General features: G+C 31.4%; 2 protein-coding genes across 2 annotated transcripts; both read right to left on the bottom strand.

Moving 5' to 3' along the window:
- Nucleotides 1-7,695: 7,695 nt before the first annotated feature.
- LOC125833181 (protein BOBBER 1) lies at nucleotides 7,696-11,895 on the bottom strand. The gene is made up of 6 exons (XM_049512323.1): nucleotides 11,386-11,895; nucleotides 9,637-9,818; nucleotides 9,464-9,512; nucleotides 9,084-9,250; nucleotides 8,045-8,128; nucleotides 7,696-7,952 (listed from the first exon to the last, which is right to left on the bottom strand). The coding sequence occupies exons 1-6, from the start codon at nucleotides 11,792-11,794 to the stop codon at nucleotides 7,914-7,916; spliced, it is 930 nt and encodes a 309-aa protein (XP_049368280.1). The 5' UTR covers nucleotides 11,795-11,895; the 3' UTR covers nucleotides 7,696-7,913.
- Nucleotides 11,896-14,531: 2,636 nt separating this feature from the next.
- On the bottom strand, nucleotides 14,532-18,241 carry LOC125833173 (wax ester synthase/diacylglycerol acyltransferase 11-like). The gene is made up of 7 exons (XM_049512315.1): nucleotides 18,008-18,241; nucleotides 16,927-17,502; nucleotides 16,476-16,542; nucleotides 15,859-15,962; nucleotides 15,284-15,493; nucleotides 14,860-14,997; nucleotides 14,532-14,687 (listed from the first exon to the last, which is right to left on the bottom strand). The coding sequence occupies exons 1-7, from the start codon at nucleotides 18,239-18,241 to the stop codon at nucleotides 14,532-14,534; spliced, it is 1,485 nt and encodes a 494-aa protein (XP_049368272.1).
- Between the last annotated feature and the right edge of the window lie 5,701 nt (nucleotides 18,242-23,942).

The following is a 23,942-nucleotide window of genomic DNA, read 5'->3' as shown; positions in this document are numbered from 1 at the left end:
ATCGTATTGTATTATTTTAATAAATATAATGTTTGGATATATTGTATTGTTCTTCGTCGTTATATGTCACGACTCAGACCATGGTGATTGGCACCACACTAACCCTACGGTGGGAGAACACAACCCGACTAGGCAACTTAACGAAAAATAGACATTTAAAGATACAGAAACAGGTTTAAATGACCAAAAGAAATACGGAGTTCCCATAAATTCCAAAGGTTTAAACAAATAACTCAACCAAACTAATGTGGAAGTCTTACCCCTTAGAACTTGAAAGTCATTGTACCAAAACTCTATTAACGACAAGTCTAAGAACAAGGGGTACAACCCCGAAACTAAACAAACATCTTAAACAAGTAGTCTGAGTCCGAAAAGAGTGAACTTAAACAAGAGAGATTCATGGCAACCTGAAAGAACTGGTTCACCCTTAAATCTGATCATGCTCAATAGTCACCAAACTAATGTCAATAGCCGCCTGAAGATGCCCTGTACTCAACAAAGAAAGAGCAAGTACAGTATCAGTACATAACCACAGTGTACTGGTAGGATCACACGGCTATTCCAGTAAGCACAACATATATCAAAGTTACAACAAGGTAAATACATACATGCACATAATATATATATATACACACACACACACATTAATTATCATTTCAGAAGCAATGCACAATTCCACATTCTCAATAACAAGTAGATATAATAAATTAATGGTTCTCTCATGGAACCCACTTCAATGGTCCTCTCATGGAACTCATACCCGAACTGTTAGTGTACCGATACGTGGTACGCAATCCAAGTTAGTGTGCCGGACGTGACACCCGATCCCATATATGTGCCGAAACGTGGCACCCAATCCAATTAGTATGTCGGTACGTGACATTCGATCCCAGTTAGTGTGTCGGAACGTGACACCCGATCCATTTAACAAACCATAATCACAATGTATATTCTCACAATCATACAACAAGAAGTGATTCATAACATGTAGTTCTCTGTCCATACTTATTTACATTAGGTGTGATCAATAGGCTTTATTCACATACATGCATTATAATGAAGCAAGTACAAACATATATCACACAACATGAAATCACAACCACCACCTACCTTGAATCCCCTAAGGCACTTGAATCTTTCCACATGTTCGTGGTCTAAAAGCATACAATTAACACAAGGATTAATAAACGAGGCCTAATTACCCAGATTATAATCAACATTATCAATCCTTGGCCAATCCAAGATCCCATTACCCAAATTAGGGCTTCTCCTACCATCCAAACAGTTCCAAAAACCCTTCCCCAATAATAATCACCTAAGAAACCAAGTTCTACGGATCGAAAAACAGATTCTGGGAGTGAAAACCTTACATTTAGCCTCAAGAATGGTGGAAAATTGTCAAGAAAACCCATGGGGTCGTTCCTTAGTTCTCAAAGTCGAAAAATGCAAAATAAAACATTTTTGGAGTTTATTTCTGACTTAAATCGCGACTGTCCTGCCACAACAGACCTCATCCCGCTACAGCGACCCCGCTTTGGCGGCTTGTACGAAAACAGTGAGCAAATTTAAGAATTCCAAACCCCTATTTCACAACACACCTTCATCCCATGACACTCAGAAAATACCTATTTACGCTAAGATTAGTTTCGGAAGTTCTACTCACCCGAATTCTATTCTGTAAAGTTATATAGATTCCTTAACGTCTTAGCTATCCACTCATGTAATCACATTCCATGTTAAATCTCTCATTTATTACCAAATTTCTCTAGACCTTACTGACTTCGATTTCGTCCAAATCTGGACTAGACTAGGAATTTTCAAGTTACTACCAAAAAGTTTTCTGGTCCAAAAATTTTCTCCGTTGGCTTTTCTATAACAACGGAAACAAGTCGTTACATTATATAATATCACACAATTATAATTTGAATGATAAACGCATAAGAAAAGTAGGGTGCAGGGTAGAGCTACTATGAAAAAGTAGGATAAGAAAGAGTGTTACCTGGTGATGGATTTAAACAATGAATATAGAAAAAATGAGAAGAAAATATTAAGATGACGACACAATCACTCCAAAGTTGTCGTTATATAAAATGGGTCTCTTCATCGTTACCTAACGATGAATTTAAATGATACGATATAATAAAATTTAAGTAATAATCAATACAACTTTTATATTCAAACTAACAATACAACGGATAACAAACATCCAAACAAGGTGTTAGAGTGTATTGATCAAATGCAGTGACAAAGTCAGAATATTTACTAAAGAGAATTAAAATATATAAAAATACACACAGAAAAGTTAAAAAAAAATTAATGTAAATATTATATGAGCATAATTTTTTTTTATTTGCAGAGAAAATGTCAATTGACACCCTTTGAACGAGAGTAGCTCCGTTCGAAATCACACGTATGCCAAGTAGTGGAAAAATTGTTAAACTTTCAAGCCCAAAATACAAATAGGACAGAAATGAGTTTTCATTGCATTTTTTGTCTTTTCTAATGATTAGGAAAAACTACATGGCAAACATTATTATACATTTAAAATAAATAGCTATAATTTATTTTATTTTTTATGTTATATGGATATAACTACACAATAAATAGCAAAGTTAATTATATATAATTTAATCAGAAAAAGTTATTAATATTAAATAGGAAAGTTATTATTATACACCTAATTGATTATGTCTAGGCATATTTTATGTGATTGATTCCCATGTTTACCCTCATTAATACTTTCTCTTTCATCAATCTTCCTATATCACAATTTTTTTGTATTTTTCTCCCAAATTTCTTCCAATTTAAGATCTTTTTGATGATTCTAGGAGCAATTTTTGTAATTTGAATTCATTAGATATCGCTTAATTGATTTTCTCCTTTTTTTTTTTTGAAGATCATAGTTGTATACATATATATTGCATCTATTTTTATAGTCTTTCGATTAAAGAATTATTTGTTTCTACATTATAATGGCTATAGTTATAAAAAAAAAAGTAGTACAAGAAGAACACAAGCAAAAAGAAATTGAGGTTTGTGTGATTGTCAAATTTGTATAAGTAGAATAGTTATATACATAGATACTTGTATTCTAATATTAACACAAGTTGAAATGGTGATTTGTGAATACAAGTATTTTGGATACATAAGTAATCAATTGAATTTGAAAGGTTAATTAGGCAATACAAGTATAATTGGATACTTTACACTATTTTTTCATAAACAAATACATGAGTCAACACCAAGCCTCAAGTATTATAAGAAAAATTTGACCAAAAAGAGATTGACGTTGTTGATTCTTTTCATTTTTTTATACAGCCGAATACTTGCACACTTTTGCTACCTACACATTATATTATTTTCCATTTTTTTTGTTTCTGTATCTGTCAAATATATCCATCTTTTGTTTAACAACAATGTATTCATATGTATACTATATTGGTGTATTCATTTTTTGTTTAGCAACAATGTATTCATTTTTCAAATTATAGTGTTCATATGCTAAATTGTTATACTTTATCTTGTTTAATATATTAATACATTAAGTTTTTACAAATACTTGTATCCTTGATATATTAATACTTTAAATTTTATAAATAAAGATACTAATTTGAATTTGTACAATTAATATAGTTTTCTTATTTAGTTCATTGTAATTAAAACTGTATCAGTGTATAAATAGAAAAATAAAAAACATATAGCTAGAAAAAGAGTTAAATTGTAGTCATTTTTTATAAATACCATACTTATAGCTATTAAACTTTAATAACCCTATAAATATAGTCATTTTTGTAAGTTGCTCTGAATTTTACGTCCAACTCAACCATGGTATATTAGATTGATCTATTCATTAATTTTTTTACATGAGGATATAGTAAAAAAAAAAACACAATTTAAGTTTTGATCCAGGTTTGATACTTAATTATTTTGCCAAAATTTTGACTGAATTTTGAGTTAGAAGGAAATATTTAGTTGGACAAAAATGATAAGAAAGAGCTAAAATTGGAACTCTCTAATTCAACAACTTCAATTTGGCTCGTCAATAATTAAAGGCAAATTACATATTTGATCGATCAGCCAAAAACAATTACATATATAAAAAAATATTTTTTTTATCCGATAATAGTTATCCACTATTGATTTGACACACACCTTAAGAAACAATAAATAATAGGGATAATATTATTGTAGTATCCTTTGAATATATTAAATTTGATGCTTTGAAAAATGTATTAGATATTGAATAGTATTTAACAGCAAGGGCAAAATAACATAAGAGCGTAAATTATCTCTTGATTTTTCAAACTGAACAAATATTGTTGGACAACTATTTTAAGTATAGTGGACAAGTAAAGATGGATGGAGGGGTGTGCATTATTAGGACCCGTTTGGTAGGAGGTATTAATCAAAATAGTCCATGGATTAAAATTTAGTCCAGCAAAAATATTGTTTGATTACTTTATTTAACCTAATCCATGGATTAGTTATACCTCATACAAGGTCTTATTTTATCCCTATAAAGGGGAGGGATAACTAATCCAAGGTTTAACAATCCTTGAATAAGACCCCTAAATGACTAAACTATCCCCAAATCTTTTTTTCCATTTTTTTTGTAATTTAATGTTCTTTTTTATTTATATGAGAATATTTATAAATATTCATTTAAATTCTCCAAATTCGTTCCATGTAATTTTATGATTTCAGAAATTAATATTTTTTTCTTCATGTTTAATTTGTTATATTGGATTGATTTTTTTCGGCATTTTTTAAAAATGTAGTTCGCCGATTGACCACTTGAACAGTTTTTTTAAAAGAAAATAAACTTCGTGTATTTGAATAATTTAAGTAGCCTTAAATCCATATTAAGTTTAAAGTATATTTGACCAACAAAAAATTAAAAATATACCGTGCTATCAAGGATCTCTATAGTGGCATATCACACCTCAAAATTAATATATTTTTTTTATATTTTAGTATTTAACTTGACTAGTTAAATGAAATATAAAATCTCATAATAACTCAAGGGTATAATAGGAATGAAATTTTTTCTAGAGTTTTAAACCAAACATAAGATTAGGTGGAAACAATGAACCAAACACTTGATAAAAACTAATTCCTGCATTACTAAATCCTACATTACTAATTTATGCATTACTAATCCATGCGTTAGTAATTCCTACATTATGCATCTTTGTACCAAACGATCCCTTATTGCGTTATGGCACCATATACTATATCAGACAGGCATTGAGGAATGGGGCAAAGGGAATACGAACGCCCTCCCAAAAGTGTCAATGTCCCTTACTTTTTGGGGAAAAAGACGTCTTTAAAAATTGTGGTAAAATGCTAAATAATATTCTTTATTCTTAATTAGAAGTATCGAGTCCGAATTCTAATAATGAAATCGTCTTTAGTAAGAAGGATCTCACTTCCAAAGCGAATTTAGATTAATTGAATCACAAAGCGGGTATAAGACAGTAGATAAGGACGTATGAAGAATATCCACATTATTACTTCACAGGACAAGTGTCATTACGTTGTTGTCACTGGTCTGTACCACAACTTGAGAGGATAGGCCAGATGGTTTTGTTAAGAGGATGAACCTAACCAAATTGGAATTATTGGAAGGTGTTTGAGGATTAAATTTAGCTCTATGTTTGACACCTATGCCATATTTCCAAGTTGTGGAAAAGTTGGTAACACTCTTCCAAAAGTTGAATGAAATTGGCTTCTCAAAAATTAAAACTATCCTATCTTGAGTTGTTGTATTATTCATGTTCTAAAAATGTTAATAAAATGGATCATTGAGAACATTTATTGTGTAGTGGTACCTTACTATATCATGCAGGCATTGAGGAGTGGGAGTGGGCCTATTGGGCTAAGTGGAATAAAGATGAGGCGATATATGAGCCCTTCCAAAAGTGTCATTGTCCCTCACCTTTTTGTGGAAAAGGACATAACCAATGATCATATTAAAGTCGTAACCAATAAGTATTCTTTCATTCTTAATCAAATATCTTGAGTTAGAACTTTTCACATGATCAACAGAGTCGTCTCTTATCGAGCACCTTATCCCTTAAGAGTAAAATTTCCTATCACAAACTCGGATTAGTCGAATTACAAAGTGAGTACTGAATGTCAGGCGAAAAACGTATAAAAAAGGAAAGAGACCTACATCAAGTACACAGGGCAAGTGTCATTACTATTGTTTGTCACTTGTCTGTGCCACAACTTGAGGAATAGGCTAGATGATTTTGTTAGAGGATGGAACCTACCCAAGTTGGAAGGTGTTTGAGGATATTTAGCTCTATATTGGACACCTATGCCAATTGTCAAGTTGTGGAAAACTTGGTAACCTTCCTCCAACAACAAAAATAACAGAAAGTACAAACAAATTTTCATCACATATTGTAGTTTTTCTTAATGATTGATTTGCCATTCAATTTAACCATAGCATGATATATAGGATTATTCTCCTCATATAACAATTTCATGTACCATAATTAATTACTTGCAATGTGATAAGATGTAATATTACAAGATGAAGTATCTTCAAATAAAGTAAAGTTTATATGGACAATGAAATTCAATTCAAAATTTGATTTCTCTTCCTCACCTTTTACAGTTTAGACATGTTGATAAAATAAAACAATTATGAGAACCGGTATCAGCAATTTCAGATTCAAACCTAAAAAATGATGTCACATACATTATGAATCACTCTATCTCAGATGTGAGATTCCGATACTAGCTCCAAAAATGTCAGTGTCCTTCAGCTTTTTGTGGGGAAAGACTATGAAAATGATCCAGATTATCACTTCATAATTCATAAGAGACACGTATTGTTGATTATGTGGTTGCCTATACCTACCTACAACTTGATGTCTAAGTTGGGTTCAAAGACAAAACTGAACTTAGCCTGGAACTGGGAAGGTGTTGCTTGAGGATTAAAGGTCACTTAGGGTGTGTTCTTAAAGATGGAAAACATATTCTATGGTACGGAGGAAAATGTTTTCCAATGTTTAATCGGTTCAAATGTTTCTGTCAACAAAATCTCTAAGAAAACAAGTTACTTAAAGATGATGAAAATGATCTCCCTGATAAAAACGGGAAAAACAAGTATCAATAGCAATTCTAAATTCATTGTCTCCTTCCTACACATCCCATATCGATCCACCCTATATTATTTTGCTAGAAATTATCACCTCATAACAGAACACCATTATTGTACAAGAACGACTTTCCAAGGATCATAGGACCTTCAATAAATTGAAAAAGGTAAACTGGCTGCCTTAAAAGTCTTAACATTAACTTAAGAGCTTCTTAGATCTACAGTTCAAGAGTTCTAATACAGTGTCATAGAAAGGTTGAGTTTTGCCTTTTTGAAACTGCTGTATGTCCTCTTTACCTATTTGAGAATATCCTACCGGGAAATGAAACTGATGTATGTCCTCTTTAGGCATTAGTAAACGTTTCTGTATCTTACTCAAATTAGATTGGTCGGGGATAGCTAGAAAGAGCAACGCAGACACAGGTGAAGCGCTTCTGGTTCTTCCTATTGCGCATTAACCAGAAATTGACAGGGTACTCAGGAGGTGTATGCACAAAGATCACATTAAACAAGCTTCTTGGAGAAGACACAGGCAAATAACAAAATACGCCACCCAAGACATAAAACTCCATGCCAGGGCAGGACAATACATGAACTGCTGTTTGATTGAATATGGTAGAATCCAGAACCCAAAGTTCTAGTAATCTGTTACAACCAAGTATGTATAGATAATTCCCTGAGTTTCTCCAAACTATCCCAACAAAATAGCAAAGTAAAGAGTCTAGCCAAAAAGATGATTTAGCTTCTTCCTGCTAAGAAACATGTTCCAATAAGCAACACTGCCAAGCAAATTACCAGCGTATCAGGATATCTTCGCCTTTGAGAAGTCCATTTCAGGATGCTGCAGCAGATCAAGAACAAGATGAGTCAAGTCATACACAGAGAACCGGGTAAAGGAGATAAACAAAGTAATACATGATATCATGTTTGCACCTCTGCCATAAATTTCTTGAGAATTTCTTGTTTCTGCGTCTCATCACTTGTTGGAAGACCCATGGATTTCTGTCGCTGATCAAACTGCAAAAGGAATTTCTCATCAAGCAAATTGAAGTAACTAGCATCATCACACACTAAGGGCATAAATTACAGCCAACAGGATTTCTCAAAAAAGCAACTAAAGTTGTGGGATGCAATATAATGTACATTTCTAATCAAATAAATGTACCTGACAAAGAATAAACGGCTAAACCAACCAGCCTATCAATAAAGTTGTTCACGGGATGAAGCGTAGACATCAATGATGGCTAGGTGGCAGAAGCAACCTAAAAAAATCAGCACTATCTAAATGATACATAACCTTTTTTTCTTATATCCTCAAGCCAAGTATGAGTCAGTTTGTTAATTACCAATATTAGCTTCAGGATCACAGGAGACACCGTAATCCAATAAAGAGCATGGGAAAGACTGAAATCTCCAAGCAAAAGAACTGAAATTTATGAATCTTACCAAGGATAAAGATTTAAGCATCTGAAAAAAACCTTCCATGCAAAAGTTTTACACCTTGATAGAAGACATTACTTGGGACCATAAATGTTAGCACCCAAACTTAGGTATCAAGGAAAAACTATAAGCTTATGTAAAAGTAAATGCAAAAACATGTAGAAACTAAGGACACCATAGCATCTTGAAACCACTTCAAAGAGTTTGTTTTAAAGAGGAGAACATTATACCACACTTCCAATTTAAACAGTATGTTTTTAATGTCAAAGTGCATAACTCCACACTTGACGAGGGCTTCATGAGAAACAGTAATAGGAACCCAAAAGAATTCTGTAATTGGATGAGGGAGAGTGAACTGCCGAAAAAATTGTGATGTACATGACATGCTCAAAGTATGCCAAAATCTACCATGAGAATCAGGTAAAAAGTCCCATAAGCAATTATGTCAATATAGAGCAAGAACACAATTTGAAACAATCAATTCCAAAGTGAGCATATAAGCATATAATGTAGATGAGCAATAGAATCCTACCATCATCTTCTCCACAGTTGATCGCGTCTCGGGGTCCAAATCTGACAGCTTGCTGCTTTCAGGTTCTGCTTTCTGCGTATCAATTTCAGGTTCACCTTTCACACAGCATTTCCACCATTCCATTTGGTCCTTCTTGGTTAGGAGAACAGAGATGGATTTTTGGTCCTCTGCAAATATATTAATTCAGTATCATTTGTCCTTAATAAAGCTGCATCACTGTTATTGAACAAGACTCTATGATAGTTTACTTTGAACTCATTAAGCGCAGCTACAGAGTTTGAGAAAAAACAAAACAAGCATAGCCTAACAGTACCAATGAGCTAGAAGATCGATACAAAATCCAAAGAACACCTAGCAAGTCAAAAATATGAGCAACTTACCTAAACTCCAGAAACAATCATCAACTTTCACAGGTCGATATAGTTCTCCCTGCAAGCACAAAGGAATGAAAGTCAATATATAGCAAGTGCAAATTTTGACTATACAATTTGAGATGAAACACAGGCACACACAATATAACATCTTTGACTACCAAACTAAAGAATACACTCACATCAATTATGGGAGGCTGGCCCTTTAGTCCAACTTTAAGACGGTTCCTTGATATATCACAAACAATGAACCTTGATTTTGTTCCAGCAGGTACGGGAATATTAACATTTACTTCCTGTAGTGATTGACCCCATGAGTAGTTCTCAAGGTCAAGGCCATTGTTGTTGTTAGGAGCTGCAGGACCTGCAGATGTATCATTAGAGAGGGCAGTGAGAAGTTATGGTATTGCACAAGAAATGTTGAACTAATAGCAAACAAGACATTCAGACCAATATAAAATACAAAAGATTGTATCAACACTTTACATGCAATTCAAGATTTGATGCACTACAATTATACAAACAATGACATATCATACAATTGAAGTTAAAAGGGCCATCGCGATTTATATCAGTATCCTATCAAAAGGTATACACATCTAAACTGAAAGTAGTTAACGTCCTCTGATGCCATATCAAAACCAAACAGGATAATAAGTAAAAGGAGATAACATAAGGGCCTGAATATGAAGCTTATTTCAGCCAAATTTGAAATATATCAAGCAAAGTCCTCAATCATTTTGTAAAAACCAGCAAACAGACAGAAACTCTTGTTGTAAGGACCTATTTGTCAATTCAAATTTGAGAATAAAGATACATTTAATGAGTTAATCTGCCACTTCTAATGCATAACAAATTTTGAATAAACAAACTTTTTCAATGCATACTGAAAATAGTACATGACTGCATAATCTGATAATCTTCAACAAACTTGTAATCACCAACAGTTTCTAATTCAAATTTAAAACGGCTATCTAACTAGTACATACATTAGTTCATAAACAATTTAATATGAAAACTTCTAATAAATTTAAAAATCCATACTTGTTGACTCAAAGGTTTACATCTTATAGGATAACTCACCATTCAAGTCAGTCATTTTACACAACGCTTACTGTCCTCTTTCTAGCCTAATTGGTAGTATTCCCTTTATAGCAACTAATCATAGACAAAACCCAAATACAATTCAAACTTTTACCTAGTAGTGAAATACCTCTCTGTCCAACTAATATGACACTCTTCCCACTTAGGAATATCCCCAAAATGTTGGTACTCTTGAAAGTTTTAGTAAGTTTATTTCTTGGTAGTTGTGAAAATTAAAGAAATGGAAGAGTATAAACATTTAGCAGTCCCTTTTTAGTAACTAAATCATAGACTAAACTCAAATATAGTTCACAGTTATGACCTAGTCGTGAAATACCTTATTCATACGACTTATATGACCATCTCCGCATTTCAGAATATCCCCCAAAAGTTGATACTCTTCTATTTCTTAATCTCTCACAACTTTCAACATATCAAATTCACTAAATCTACTCAAATTATAAAATGTGATCACTATTGCTGATAAAATCTATGTCAAATTTTCCTCATCACCACACAAGTAAACATCTATAATGCCATATCTAGAAACTAGAAAGTACCACTGTATAAGCAGGACAGAGGAAGTATGTCTTTGGTTTCAAGTTCATAAAAACACTACGAAGAACTTAGTATTAGGCTGTAAAACTTATATAAATCCAACATCAATTTCAGTGAACTATAGTAAATGACAGAAGTGCTATGTATCAGGAACAATAGATATGCAGAACATTCAACCCAAAGACCAAAACTTTACTTGAACAGACTTCGCCAATGGCCAATGTAGCAGTATATAAACAATCATTCCCTAAATAACTAACAGAATTCATCCGATTCACAGTAAACGTTACCTTGAGAACCATTCTTGTCCTCCTCCTTAGCCTCCTTCATAACTTCTTTCCCTTTTGCCTCTTTAACCTCTTCCTTCTTTGCAGCAGCAGTTGCAGCAACAACTGGAACATCCTCCTTGACCTTCTTTCCCGCCGCCTTTGAGTTTGATGCTTCTGCTTCCACTTTCCTCTTGCGCTCCTCGGTCAGCAGCTTGTCTTTCACCATACGAACAACAGCATTGACATCATTAATCAATGAATCACTCTTGAAGAGATCAGATTCCCGGCCGACGAACTCGAACACGGCTTGAAGAAACCCTAGAGGATTAGCAGGATCAAGCACGGCCTTAAAGGGCTTTGACGCCGCCGCCGCCGCCGATGATGATGGTGGTTTGCTATCTTGCTCCTCGAAATCAGAAATTATCGCCATTGGATTGATCGAGAAAATGGGGATTAGGGTTTTGATGGATTGAAGTATAAGAAGAGTGCAAAATGAAACCAAGTGCAGAGACTTCTTGTGTTCAAATGTAAGAGACTCAGGAGAATTCCAGAAGACCGTATTTATAATTATGGAAAAACAATTGTATAATTTAAGATTTTAGAAATTTACATTCTAAATGTTTTTCAAATTTCAATTATTAATCCATTCTTTTTTTAAAATTTTTTTTATCCCTAAAATAAATTTAATATAAATTAAGAATTTCATTATTTACGGTAGGGATGTATATAGGTCAGGCTGATTTGATTTTTAATTAAAAATAATGAAATCAACTATGCCAGTTTATGAAAATTTTAATTTAAATCAAATTAATATAAAGTCAGTTTTTTTGGTTTTGATTTTAATCAGTTCTTTCATTTTTTTTATATATTTAGTTTTTTCAAATTTCCTACAATTACACCGTGATTGAAAAGAGAGATCAAATATATTTTACATGTGTGAAGACTAGAACTTAAAAATGTTAACTGAATAAGATTCTTCAAAAAAATAAAAATATTTCCAAGTATATTGTTAACTTTCAATCTGAAATCTATAAGAAGATAATTGTAACATTTGAATACAAAACAAAATGTTTACAAGCTCAAATTTGAAACAAAATATCTAAACTTTGAAAAATCAAATCAAGAATGGTTGATTTTTTTTCTCAACACAAACTTAACCAAATAACTAACCTGATTTTTTTCTTAGATCTAACTTAATTCGTCGCTTCCATTTGGCTTGTACACCTTTAGTTTAGAGTTTAATTGTTTGGTCTTGAAATACAAAGTGTGTTTCTACACAAATTATCGAAACAATTAGCTTCAATAAAAACTAAAAGCATTCTCCAAAACATTTAAACGAAAAATGAGAACAAATTACTTAGGTTGCTTAATTTAAATATAAGTTATGCAAGGATATGGTGAGTAAGATGGAAATTACTTTTTAAAATTAGTATGTAAAGATTATACAATGTTGAGTTTATTTCTCATTCCGTATTTACTTTGATGTATTACATATTAGTACATAATGTGACAACAATAATACATTTAGAGTATTCAATACGAGGAAATTTGGAAAGGGTAAAACATACATAATTTATACCTCTGGCTTAGGTAACATATATCAAAGAACATATAGAAGAAAAGATATAGAATAAGTACTAGAGGAAGCATCACATACCATACGGTATCAATAACAAAGTAATGTGATAATCAAAACACAATCGATATAGCATCATAGATTGTTAGACAGAGAACTACGTTAACCTACTAATACTATTGGTATACAAGAGAAACATGTACGAAGTATCAAACTACCACCAAGCCTAACCTAGCTACATGAAAGTTAGACAACATTTAATTATAAATTTGGAATAAATTGATATTTTGCGATAGAACTCGAAAACACCTAAATGATGCTTTATATTATTCATGTCCATAACAATAGGTTACCCTTAAAATAATAGTATAGACCGTCAAGATGGAAAGTCGTTGATGATTTGAAATGCCCATTGTGTTAAATTGAAAATGAATCCATGAAATTTCTATTATTTCGTCAATAGTCACGATAGCTTGAAGCAAGTTCAAAAAATCAAGTGTATAAATTTTTTACTATAGATGAATTTTCACCGTATAAGGATTAATAAGTTCAAAAGATACACAAAGGATTAATAATTGAGACTATGTAAGTTATCGAAGGGAAAAAACAAAAGATCCATGGGCTTACAAGAGGAGCTTAATTTAATTGGACCACTAATTATGCAAGTGCAAATATTTTCAGAATATCTATGACATGCGAATAGTCGCACAAATTTAAAATTTAAAGTTTATGATTCCTATAGCGATTTTAAGTTAATATAATACAATAACACATGAGTTCACAATCAAAACGTTTATAGATATTTATTAAATATTTCAATACATGTATAGAATTTGAAAAAAATACTACTTTATTTTGTAAACCCACACCAACCTATTAAATCCACCACTGATTGATGATATTCCAACAACAAAGAGTGGAACAAATATGATATTGAAACAGGTAATTTCAGAAGTTTATTGTGGAGAATCAAAATTGCACTCACTTCGTGGCGCTTTAATTTGTATAAAGTTCAAAATATGAGAGTCAAAAGTATCTATTTTTTTTTTTATATAAATTCTTTAATTTCTTAAAATAAAGATGTAATAAAAGAAAATACTAATTAGAAGGATTCTTTAATATTTTATGATATTTCTCTTTTCATTAAATATTTATTTTATTTAGATACTTGTAGTTTTTTAGAACAATTACTTTATTATTTTCTAAATAAAGATAAAAGGAAAAATAAATAAACAAATTTTTATCTTAAACTTCAAAAATGATAAATAATTCAAAATAATTATTTTGAAGAATCACATTAAATAATTTGATATGGAGAGTTGATATTGACATGTAAATTGAAACACAGAGAATTATATAAAAGTTTCAGAGTTGTACAATATCTTGCCAACAAAAAGAAAAGAAAGAAGAAGTAGCAAGTCTGGTCATTTGATACATGAGATAAGGATAATATCTGGAGATAAAATTTAGAATTGATTTAACCTCATCATAAAAATAAAATAAAATATAATATAATTACATAAAATATCTCAAATTCAGAAAATATCTTTATCTACTTCATCTCGTCTATCAAACGACCAAGAGACTAGATTTATACCATGTCTTGTTTAGTGACAGCCTCTTTAAACATCTGAAGTGAGTCTTGTAGGTCATCACATAGCTGGTATGGATCTGGAATCACTTGTGGATCTACCGCCATTGATATTGTCATTTTATTACAATAACTTTGGAAATGTATTGTCACAGCCTGCACCCATGCCAAATTCATAAATGACATCATATAAATTAAAAAATAAAACATTATTTTATTAAAAACTTGATCAAACAACTTATGAGATCGACTTTTCAAATATTATTTGAAAAGTTTGAAAACAAAATTCATGAAAGTTAGTGGTGAGTATATATATATATATACTAACATATGGGAGTCCAACAGTTGTAGGAGCAACATAAGCCAATTTATGGCCATAAAATGTGATTTCTTCTTGAGGCCCAACCACGTTTGATATTAAAACCGTGGTGCTCGATAGAATTCTCCTTGTCACCTTTGCCGCCACCTTTCATAATAACAATAATAAGATTTTACTTGGAAGTTGTCAAATTCAAATACGATAAAGATGTGATATTTCAGGATAAATCGCTATGTTTTGATCTATATTATTCATTTCTACTATGTTTTTAAAAAATAATAATTACTCTATAAATTTGTGAGAATATAACTTTTTTAAATAGTTTTAATGATATTTTATCTAATGTACAAATATTTTAACATATTTAATATCATAAGTTTTATATACATGACGTCATAAACTCTAGTAATTGGGGAGAAAAAAAAAAACTCACCTTGGTTCCGAATATATCTTGGGTTAACTTAGCAGCGCTAAAAGAGAATCTGGATTCAAGAGAGAGTTTTTTTCTATCGATAATGGTTTTCGCTTGTCGGATATAATCCAACGGGTTATCGGGTAAGCTTATGGGTAATCGGGTCAACACATATCCTATTTTATTGCCCCATCTTGCCTTTGATTTTTTCTCCATCATCTCTGCTAGAGCCTGCATACATTAAACAATTTTTTTTAAAAAAATTGTCATCTTACCTTAATTAAAAATATGTATATTATACTAAAAACATCCTTAAATCATGTAATATAAGATAAATATGTCATGTCGAATGTTATTAGAGATCTCTATATATTTGCTTGGACCATCAGAAAATGTCGATAGAAGTATGTCAGATTTTAAAAATATAATGTACTTTGGAGGACCACATTGATTTTAAAGATCCCCAAACATAGATAGGTGAAGGTACAATAATGAGAATATTGCAATTAAAAACTTACTAGATATAGAAAAAACTAAAAGAAAGTAAGATACGTTAATTGAAACAGAGATAGTAAATATAAAGGGATTGTTGTTACTTTAATTCCAGTAGAAGGTCTTATGTTAAAAACAATAGATCCTCTAAGACGAATGTTCTTAGGCAAATTATTTGTCTTGCTGCTTCCTTTTCCATTCTTGTTACCTGAGCATACACCACATTTTTATTAGTAGTAAAAATTAACATGTAATTAAAACCCAAAAATACAAATTGAGCAAGTAATTAATCTGAAATTCATATTTAAAGTTTGGTTAATGCTTAATTTAGGGTAAACTTATAATGAAGAAGTAAGAAAGATGCTTTCTAAATGGACCACTTTTTCAAGTTCATTTTAGTTGTCGTGCTTACTAAAAATAATTGATTCAAAAATCAAGATACAATAAGCATATATTTTTACCTTTACCATTATTCAAAAAAAGTAGAAACAAAAAAGTAATATTCATTAAAAAATAAAGAAAGATAATTTGATCAAATTATTCTTTTAAAGGGCGAACAAAAAATACCACAAGTAAAATGAATTGGAGAAAGTAGCGTAAGTAAAAAGAAGCATGATAAAATAAATGCATATAGAGGCAATAGTTTGACCAATAGCTAAATACTCAGAAGAGCTAGTAAGGTGTAATTAATTAGGGAGTAGTGGAAAATACAGATACTGACCATATCTTCTATTGAGATATCTTGAGAAACCAGCTTGTGCCATGCCCATCACTACATCATTAATTGTCTACAATATGTAACATAATTCAAGTAATAAATAAGTTGCAAAAAATAATAAATAAAAAATTAGTATTGTTAAAGGAAAAATAGATTGTGATGCACTGATGGGAGTGTTTCACCCTTTAACGGAAGTTGTATTGCATATACCCTGGGTATGGAAAAAATCCAGTTGGGAGCCCCACCCCCGAATGGGCCCTGTAGTGCGCGATCCGGATTTAGTCGGAGCTCCAATGTGGGCTCCGGACACCGGGTGGGAAACCAAAAAAAGGAAAATCCAAATCCAAATCCAAACCAAGCTATTATACAAAGGCAATGCAGACTATAATTTTTTCAAGTATACAAAAAAAAAAAAAAGTGTCACGTAAAATGAAGCAGCAACAAGTGCACATACCAAGTTTAAGGCATTCTTGACTATTTTCATGTCATCAAGGCTAACAGTTGTGTGCACAAGTCTCTTAAGACTATGCTCAACTCCAACTCCTCCTTTCATTGGTGTCTCTGTATCCTTAAGAAACAAAATAGTTGCCAAAAACAAAACAACATCCACAATCGTATACCAAAACACCATACACAAAAACCAAACATAGTAACAAAACCTCCTTAATAATCCAACATCATTTTTTTCCTTAATTTTTGTACTTGAAGGTAAAGTAGGCAATGCTTCTGGATCCGAAGCTTTTCGAGTACACGCCAAAATTAACGATATAATTGACATTCCATCACCAATTGAATGGTGCAATTTTAAAATCCCAATAGCATTTGCTTCAGAAGTTTTGATGTTTAATATGTGAACTTCCCAAAGTGGCTTTGTCATGTCTAAAGGTATTGTTGTTTGATTCGACGTATACTTCTCCAGAAATTCGTCTGGAGAATCCATGTTCGGGTCCAAATCCGGACATACTATATGTTCTTCCACATTTACCTTCGTTTTCTTCCACTTCCTTACACATTTCTTTTCATCCACCACCTTTTCAAATAAAAGAAAATATGGTAACATAAGCAAAGAATGTGTCACTATAAAAAGGTGTAGAGAAGTATAAACTTTTATAGGAGTAATAACAATAATGTCTTTCCAGGATTTGAAGTTTGTGAGTTTATGTACTTATCTAGTGGATTTCTCAATAACTATATATATACAAATTTTGGACCAAAGTTACTAAGTTTTGACGAACTGGTACTTTCCATGCTAGCTACCCCTGATTTTAATTAACCTGTTGTAGGACGTAACTTATTTTACTTTTCAGGTAATTTCCACGAGGGATAGAGCTATATATATGGTTAAGAGGAATCAAACTCCCTTCAACGGAAGTTGAAGTTGTATTGCATATCTATATATATATATATATATATATATATATATAATTTGTTGAATTCCTTTTTATCTAAAGAAATATAGTGGTTTTTAAACACTTTTTTGGACGTGCATGTCAGTATATAAAAGTTAAACTGAAAAAACTAACTTGTGTACGTACCGGTATACTAGAGAAGCGAGGGTGATTGAGGAGAGTAGACTCGAGTCCTTTCTTGATGACATCGGGGTTGATCTTTGTAGTGCAACCTAAGATAGCAATAATGTGACAATTGAGGTTTTTTGTATGGAACAATCGCGTAGCTGGACTTGCTGGCACTTGTTCTTGTTCTATTACGACCACCGTGCTATTTTTCTGGCCATTAGTGTTAATAGGTTTAAGACCAAGGCTCCCCATTGCTTTGGTGTATACAAAATTGAAATAGCTAAATTAGCTTTTGTATACATATATTGATATACATATATAAAAATGGTAATGGCAGCCTATACATGAAAATAGGTTGAGATTAAAAATAGTCGATGTAGACCATACTAGTTATTGCATCTATTAAAGACGATACTGGTTAGAAAGTGAAATAAATGGGCATACTGGAAACTTCTGATTCGGACGGTTAATTACTTCACCCGTCCAAATCCATTATATTAAAAATAATCATCCAACAATAAAATATTTGTCTAGTTTAGAAATTCAAGATGTAGTTTACCCTTTTGTGTCATAGAGAAAAATGACAAATATACCCCTGAACTATCGTAAATGAATATGCAGATACCCTCGGTCATACTTTTGGAACATTGGTGCCCCTGCCGTCCAAAAACTAGAGCATATATACCTTTTATACTAACAGACACACACGTGTCATAATCTTATCCACCGACCCGACATTTATTAAATATCTGATCGACGAATAAGATTTTGCCACGTGTCCCTATTTAGTCTTCCGTTAGAGTGAAGGGCATATATGTTCTAGTTTTTGGACGGCAGGGGCACCAATGTCCCAAAAGTATGACGTAGGGTATCTGCATACCATTTACGATAGTTCGAGGGTATTTTGTCCTTTTTTCCTTTATTAAATATTGTATTCAATATCTAATACATTTCACAAATTATTAAATTTAATATATTCATTTTTGACACCCCTAGCATCAGTTAATGGGTTGAGATTAAACACAATTCAAATTATCTTAAGCCCAACCTTTAAAATTCTGGACGAATTGAATAATTACCTATATTTGGGCTCATTTTTGACACCCTAGCACCGGTGCTTAATTTAAGCAATGAACCTATATATTAGAATAAAGGGAAAAAGGACGAATATATCCCCAAACTATCGTAAATGGTATGCAGATACTCTCCGTCATACTTTAGGGACATTGGTGCCCCTGTTGTTCAAAAACTAGAGTATATATACCCTTTATAGTAACGGACATACACGTGTCATAATCTTATCCACCGACCCGACATCAGATCGACGGATACGATTGCGCCACGCGTCCCTATTTAGTCTTCCGTTAGAGTAAATGGCATAAACACTCTAGTTATTGAACGGCAAGGGCACCAATGTCCCAAAAGTATGACAAAGGATATTTGCATACCATTTACGATAGTTCGAAAATATATTTTTCCTTTTCCTCTATAATAAAATAGACACATTGTTACTAAGCATAACCATTCAATGATTTATTACTAGACACTATATTCACTTTTTTTTGCCAGTTGCCACTTATATTCAACTTTGCATTTATGGATGTTTTGAAGATCTCCAATTATTTAGGGGAGAAACATTTAATTTTTCTCCCTCTATCAAATTATATTATTTTTTTAATACCACATCTGCTTTTGATTGAAAATAATAACACCTTATACCAACTTAAGTCGGTGTACATAAATGATCAGCAGTAACATACCAGTATATGATCACACATGGAGTCTGAGAAAGATGTGTACGTATATTTTATCTTTATTTTGAGCAATATAAAAATTATTTTCGATAGATTTTTGAGTCAAAACTATTTTCCTCCCTAAAACTAGTTTGAAAGAAATGCATAAATGTTTGATATTTTTGGGTGAGCGATTGCCTCATAAATATGAGGAGATTTTTTTACTTTTATAAGAGGCTGGTTGGTGAAGAAGTTTTAAAACTTGCTGAAAAACTAGCCTAATAGTTGTCAATTTTTATTTATTCACTATATTAAAAAATAATTGTTCATTTTTATTTGTCCAGCTTCAAAAGTTAATAGATGATTTATTATTTAGTTTCTAATTACTTTTATTATTAATTATGGTTATTTTTCATGGATGAATTTAAATCATTAAAATCAAAAGATAATATAATAAAATTGTCATTCTATTTTATTACTTCTTTAGGAGGCGTGTCAAGTAGATATTAAATAAGTAAAATTAAACTGAGAGTAGGTTTTACATTCAATTGAATTAGTTGTGTGTGATTGATAGCATTTAATGTACGTAACCTTATCTGTACTATTTTACCCCATCCATATTAACTTAGGGCAATACTTTTTTTTTTTTTTAAGAGGTATATTTTATTAAAATATTTTTGTTAAGAATATATTGGAATTCTAAATTTAACTAATATTATTTTTTATAGTTATTTAATACTGAGAATAGTATGGAAAAAATATAGTAATTTTTTTTAATTTTCTAAAATGAACAAGTAAAGAAATAAATTAATTTTGTAATATAGAATTCAAATAAAATAAAATGAAGGAAGTATTGTATTAGCTTATCTTCTTCTTTAGTTCGATCGGAATGGTCGACCACCAATATTAAAATCAGTTTTTTTATTCTTTAAAAAATAATGCACTTTCTTTTATAAAAATATTGATGTGTTTTATCAAAAAGGAAAACTGCTTTTGAGAAATAATACAAATTTTTGCTTTTTTTAAGAAAAAAATAGAATTAATATTTTCAAGATAAAAATATTTTGATAAAGAATTTATATTTATTTAACTATGTCTCAATTATTTAATTCATATATCTATTAAATATAAAATAAATATAAATATGATCCTCGCCTCCTCTTTGCTTGTGTTGTCTTAACTATATTTATATTCCTTAAAAAGCTTAAAAATAGAAAAGTTAAGTACTGGATCTGAATTTAATCGGATTCCTTGTAAAGATACTAAATACGGAGTGAGAAATTCAATTTTTTTGGGACAAATTAAACTACTGATACTTTTTTAAGGAACCCATCATAGTGAATTCCTTTCCTCGTGATCGGCTGAAGGTGTTGGAGTGACTCTTGTTCTAAATTAACTTTATATCTGACCTCTCAAAACTGAGGACGATATCTATTGGATCAATGTAATTTAATTTTTATAACATATATTTACGGGTTGTTGTAGATCAACAATAGTACTTAATAGTATTAAATTTATCTACTTACCATTACTTTTCGAAAAGTTGCATATTTAGTTCATCGGTCAAAAATATTTATAATTACTAATCAATATATATATATATATGATTTGTCGGCTATTTTTTGAGCGGATGATTTTAGGCGTATTTATATGTTTTTAAACGTTACGTTGTTTGCATGTCATGTAAAATACATCCTACTTATGATAATTACGAAGTATTGTACTAATTGAAGTTTGAATAATGCATATAGGTAGGTACTTTGAGCACGAAAATTCACTTTTTGAGGAAGAAAATAGTTTGAGAATGAAATTGGAACCTATGGAAAGCAACACTCAAGGCTAAGTGTTAAGAAATAGTAAAAATTGTTTGGAGCAAATATTAGTATTACACGCAGACCACTAAGTGATGAGACCGTGCAAATAAAGGCAACGAGGAGTGCTAGCCGGAACTGGACAATGGGTGGGTGTCCAACAAACATTCCTTAGCTAAGAAGAATTCATTCACCGCAGCTTCTCTTACTAGCAGATGAAACTAGCAACATCACATCATATAGAATACCGATTGACAGGCATTCAAGTCTATCTTATAGTTTATGTTGATGATCTCATTGTTTCCGCGAGTGCATCCTTCATTTCCAAGCTTTATTTCTATCGTAATGACGGATGTAGAATTTTTGGCTTGTGGTGGTCAGAGGCGGTTCCATCTTTATCAGCTTGGGTGCATATGCACCAGTTAACTTCGAAAAAATCACGTGTATATATGTCTCTCTCTCTATATATATATATTAAGAAACTGATAGAAATTAAGATATATATTTAACAGTGCACCCATGAGGAGAATAAGAGTGTCCTTGTATTGCTGGTATACAAAGAAGAGGAACCACCTCTGAGACCAGAGTTTCGAATCCAGCTAGAGCATTATATCATTATTTTTTTTAAATTTAGCTTAAAGATCATTGTTATTAGCGCAAATCGAATTCTTGACCTTTTTAGAAACACAACCTTCAAACTAGCTACTCAGCCAAAAGACCCATCAGGAGATTTGTTCACTGAACATTTAATATATTCAATTTTGAAGAAATTACTATATATATATAAATAATTTTACATCGAATGGATGCTCGAACATTCGAAATAGATGATGAGAAATTGACCAAGTGTTGGGCACCATAGTAGGCGTGGTGCGACCTATATCACTTCTAAATTAATCGTGAGCGCGATGATTAATTGTGTTCATCATAAATTTTTAGTATGGGGCTCAAAGAAGAAAGTTACCTCTGATAATTAACTGTGTTCATCATTAGTTTTTAAAAATTCGATATTTGACTGTCCCGTCATTTTACTACTTGTAGACCACGTACACTTATGTATAGGTTTGATAGCAACATAATTAATTAGCTGAACTACCCCCAAAGGTTATTATTTATTTTCTTAAAAAAGAAAAGGAAGTGTCTCTTCGTATGTATATTTAAGGTAGAGATATCAAATAATCAAACATGTTGATGGCGACAATTAATGAAGGGGACAAACAAGGAGGTCTAGAGGTAGCTGTTGAAAGTTGAAATTATAAAATAATTTAGAAATAAAAATAAATGCACTATTCAATTTTAAATATGACTAGCCATAAATTTAAGACGAAAATTCGTGACAATTCATTAAAATTGACATTAATTTTCACTTAAATAGTTAAATAGGGCATGTTCATTTTATATTAAGAGTTCTCATTTTGACACTTTGAGGGTGTTTGAATTTGTTCAAAGTTGGTCAAATCTACTTTTAAGTCAATTTTGGAGTGTGACAAGTATAAAAACAACTTAAAATAAATTAGAAAGTCTTTGACAAGGATAAAAATAACTTAAAATAAGTTAAAACTAAAAGTAGTCTCCCTTACCTCTTTTTTTACTAGTCATTTAAGTTTAATTTTTTATTTTTAACTTAAAAATTACTCCTTTTGTCTCATTTTATGTGAGGTAGTTCGATTCGGCACGAAGTTTAAGAAAGTAAGGAAGACTTTTAAAATTTGTGGTCTAAAATGAATGATAGAAATTTATGTGGCTATAAATCATTTCATTAAGGATAAAATTAACAGTTTAATATTATTTTTACTTAATATAGAAATGTGTCATTATTTTTGGGACTGACTAAAAAAAAAAAAGTCATATAAATTGAGACAGAGGGAGTACCATTTTAAAGCCTATCCAAAAGGGCTTTTATAAATGGACATCCATGCATAGAGTTTTAACTAGCATGGGAGGCCTTGACAGCAAAATCACAATTTTTTTTACAACAATAAGGGACACTTTTATCTTTCAAACAAGACATAAAAGTAATAAAGCCACAAGAATTAGATTTTGCATAGTTAAAACAAACTACAAATGCCAAATAAAGAAATAACTCCAACAATAATAAGTTTTAGTACTAGACTACTAGCATTATTTCCTTTTGGTATCTTGTTTAGTGACAGCCTCTTTAAACATCGGAAGGGAGTCTTGTAGGTCATCACATAGCTGATATGGATCTGGAATCACATGTGAATCCACCGCCATTGATATTGTCATTTTATTACAATAACTTTAAAAATGAATTGTTATAGCCAGCATGTCACGACTCAGACCGTCGTGATTGACACCCACACTAACCTTCCGGTGGGAGAATTATTACCACAACCCAAACTAACAACTTAACCAAATACTACGCATTTAAAGATACAGAAGCAAGTT

Source organism: Solanum verrucosum, unplaced genomic scaffold, assembly GCF_900185275.1.
Source record: "Solanum verrucosum unplaced genomic scaffold, falcon-dt-bn FXZP01000100.1, whole genome shotgun sequence".
Classification (NCBI taxonomy): Eukaryota; Viridiplantae; Streptophyta; class Magnoliopsida; order Solanales; family Solanaceae; genus Solanum; species Solanum verrucosum.
The sequence above is the reverse complement of the archived record's forward strand: the minus strand, read 5'-3'. Positions and strand labels throughout refer to the sequence as shown.

What these genes read in the sequence shown, in the direction of transcription:
- LOC125833181 (XM_049512323.1), bottom strand. Translation starts at nt 11,794, where the DNA reads ATGGCGATAATTTCTGATTTCGAGGAGCAAGATAGCAAACCACCATCA. An exon ending in GGACAAGAATGGTTCTCAAG is followed by an intron (nt 9,819 to 11,385) that starts GTAACGTTTACT and finishes ATACATCTGCAG; the next exon opens with GTCCTGCAGCTCCTAACAAC. An exon ending in TCAAGAAATTTATGGCAGAG is followed by an intron (nt 7,953 to 8,044) that starts GTGCAAACATGA and finishes GATCTGCTGCAG; the next exon opens with CATCCTGAAATGGACTTCTC.
- LOC125833173 (XM_049512315.1), bottom strand. Translation starts at nt 18,241, where the DNA reads ATGGGGAGCCTTGGTCTTAAACCTATTAACACTAATGGCCAGAAAAAT. An exon ending in TCAAGAATGCCTTAAACTTG is followed by an intron (nt 16,543 to 16,926) that starts GTATGTGCACTT and finishes TACATATTGTAG; the next exon opens with ACAATTAATGATGTAGTGAT. An exon ending in GACCTTCTACTGGAATTAAA is followed by an intron (nt 15,494 to 15,858) that starts GTAACAACAATC and finishes TAATGTATGCAG; the next exon opens with GCTCTAGCAGAGATGATGGA.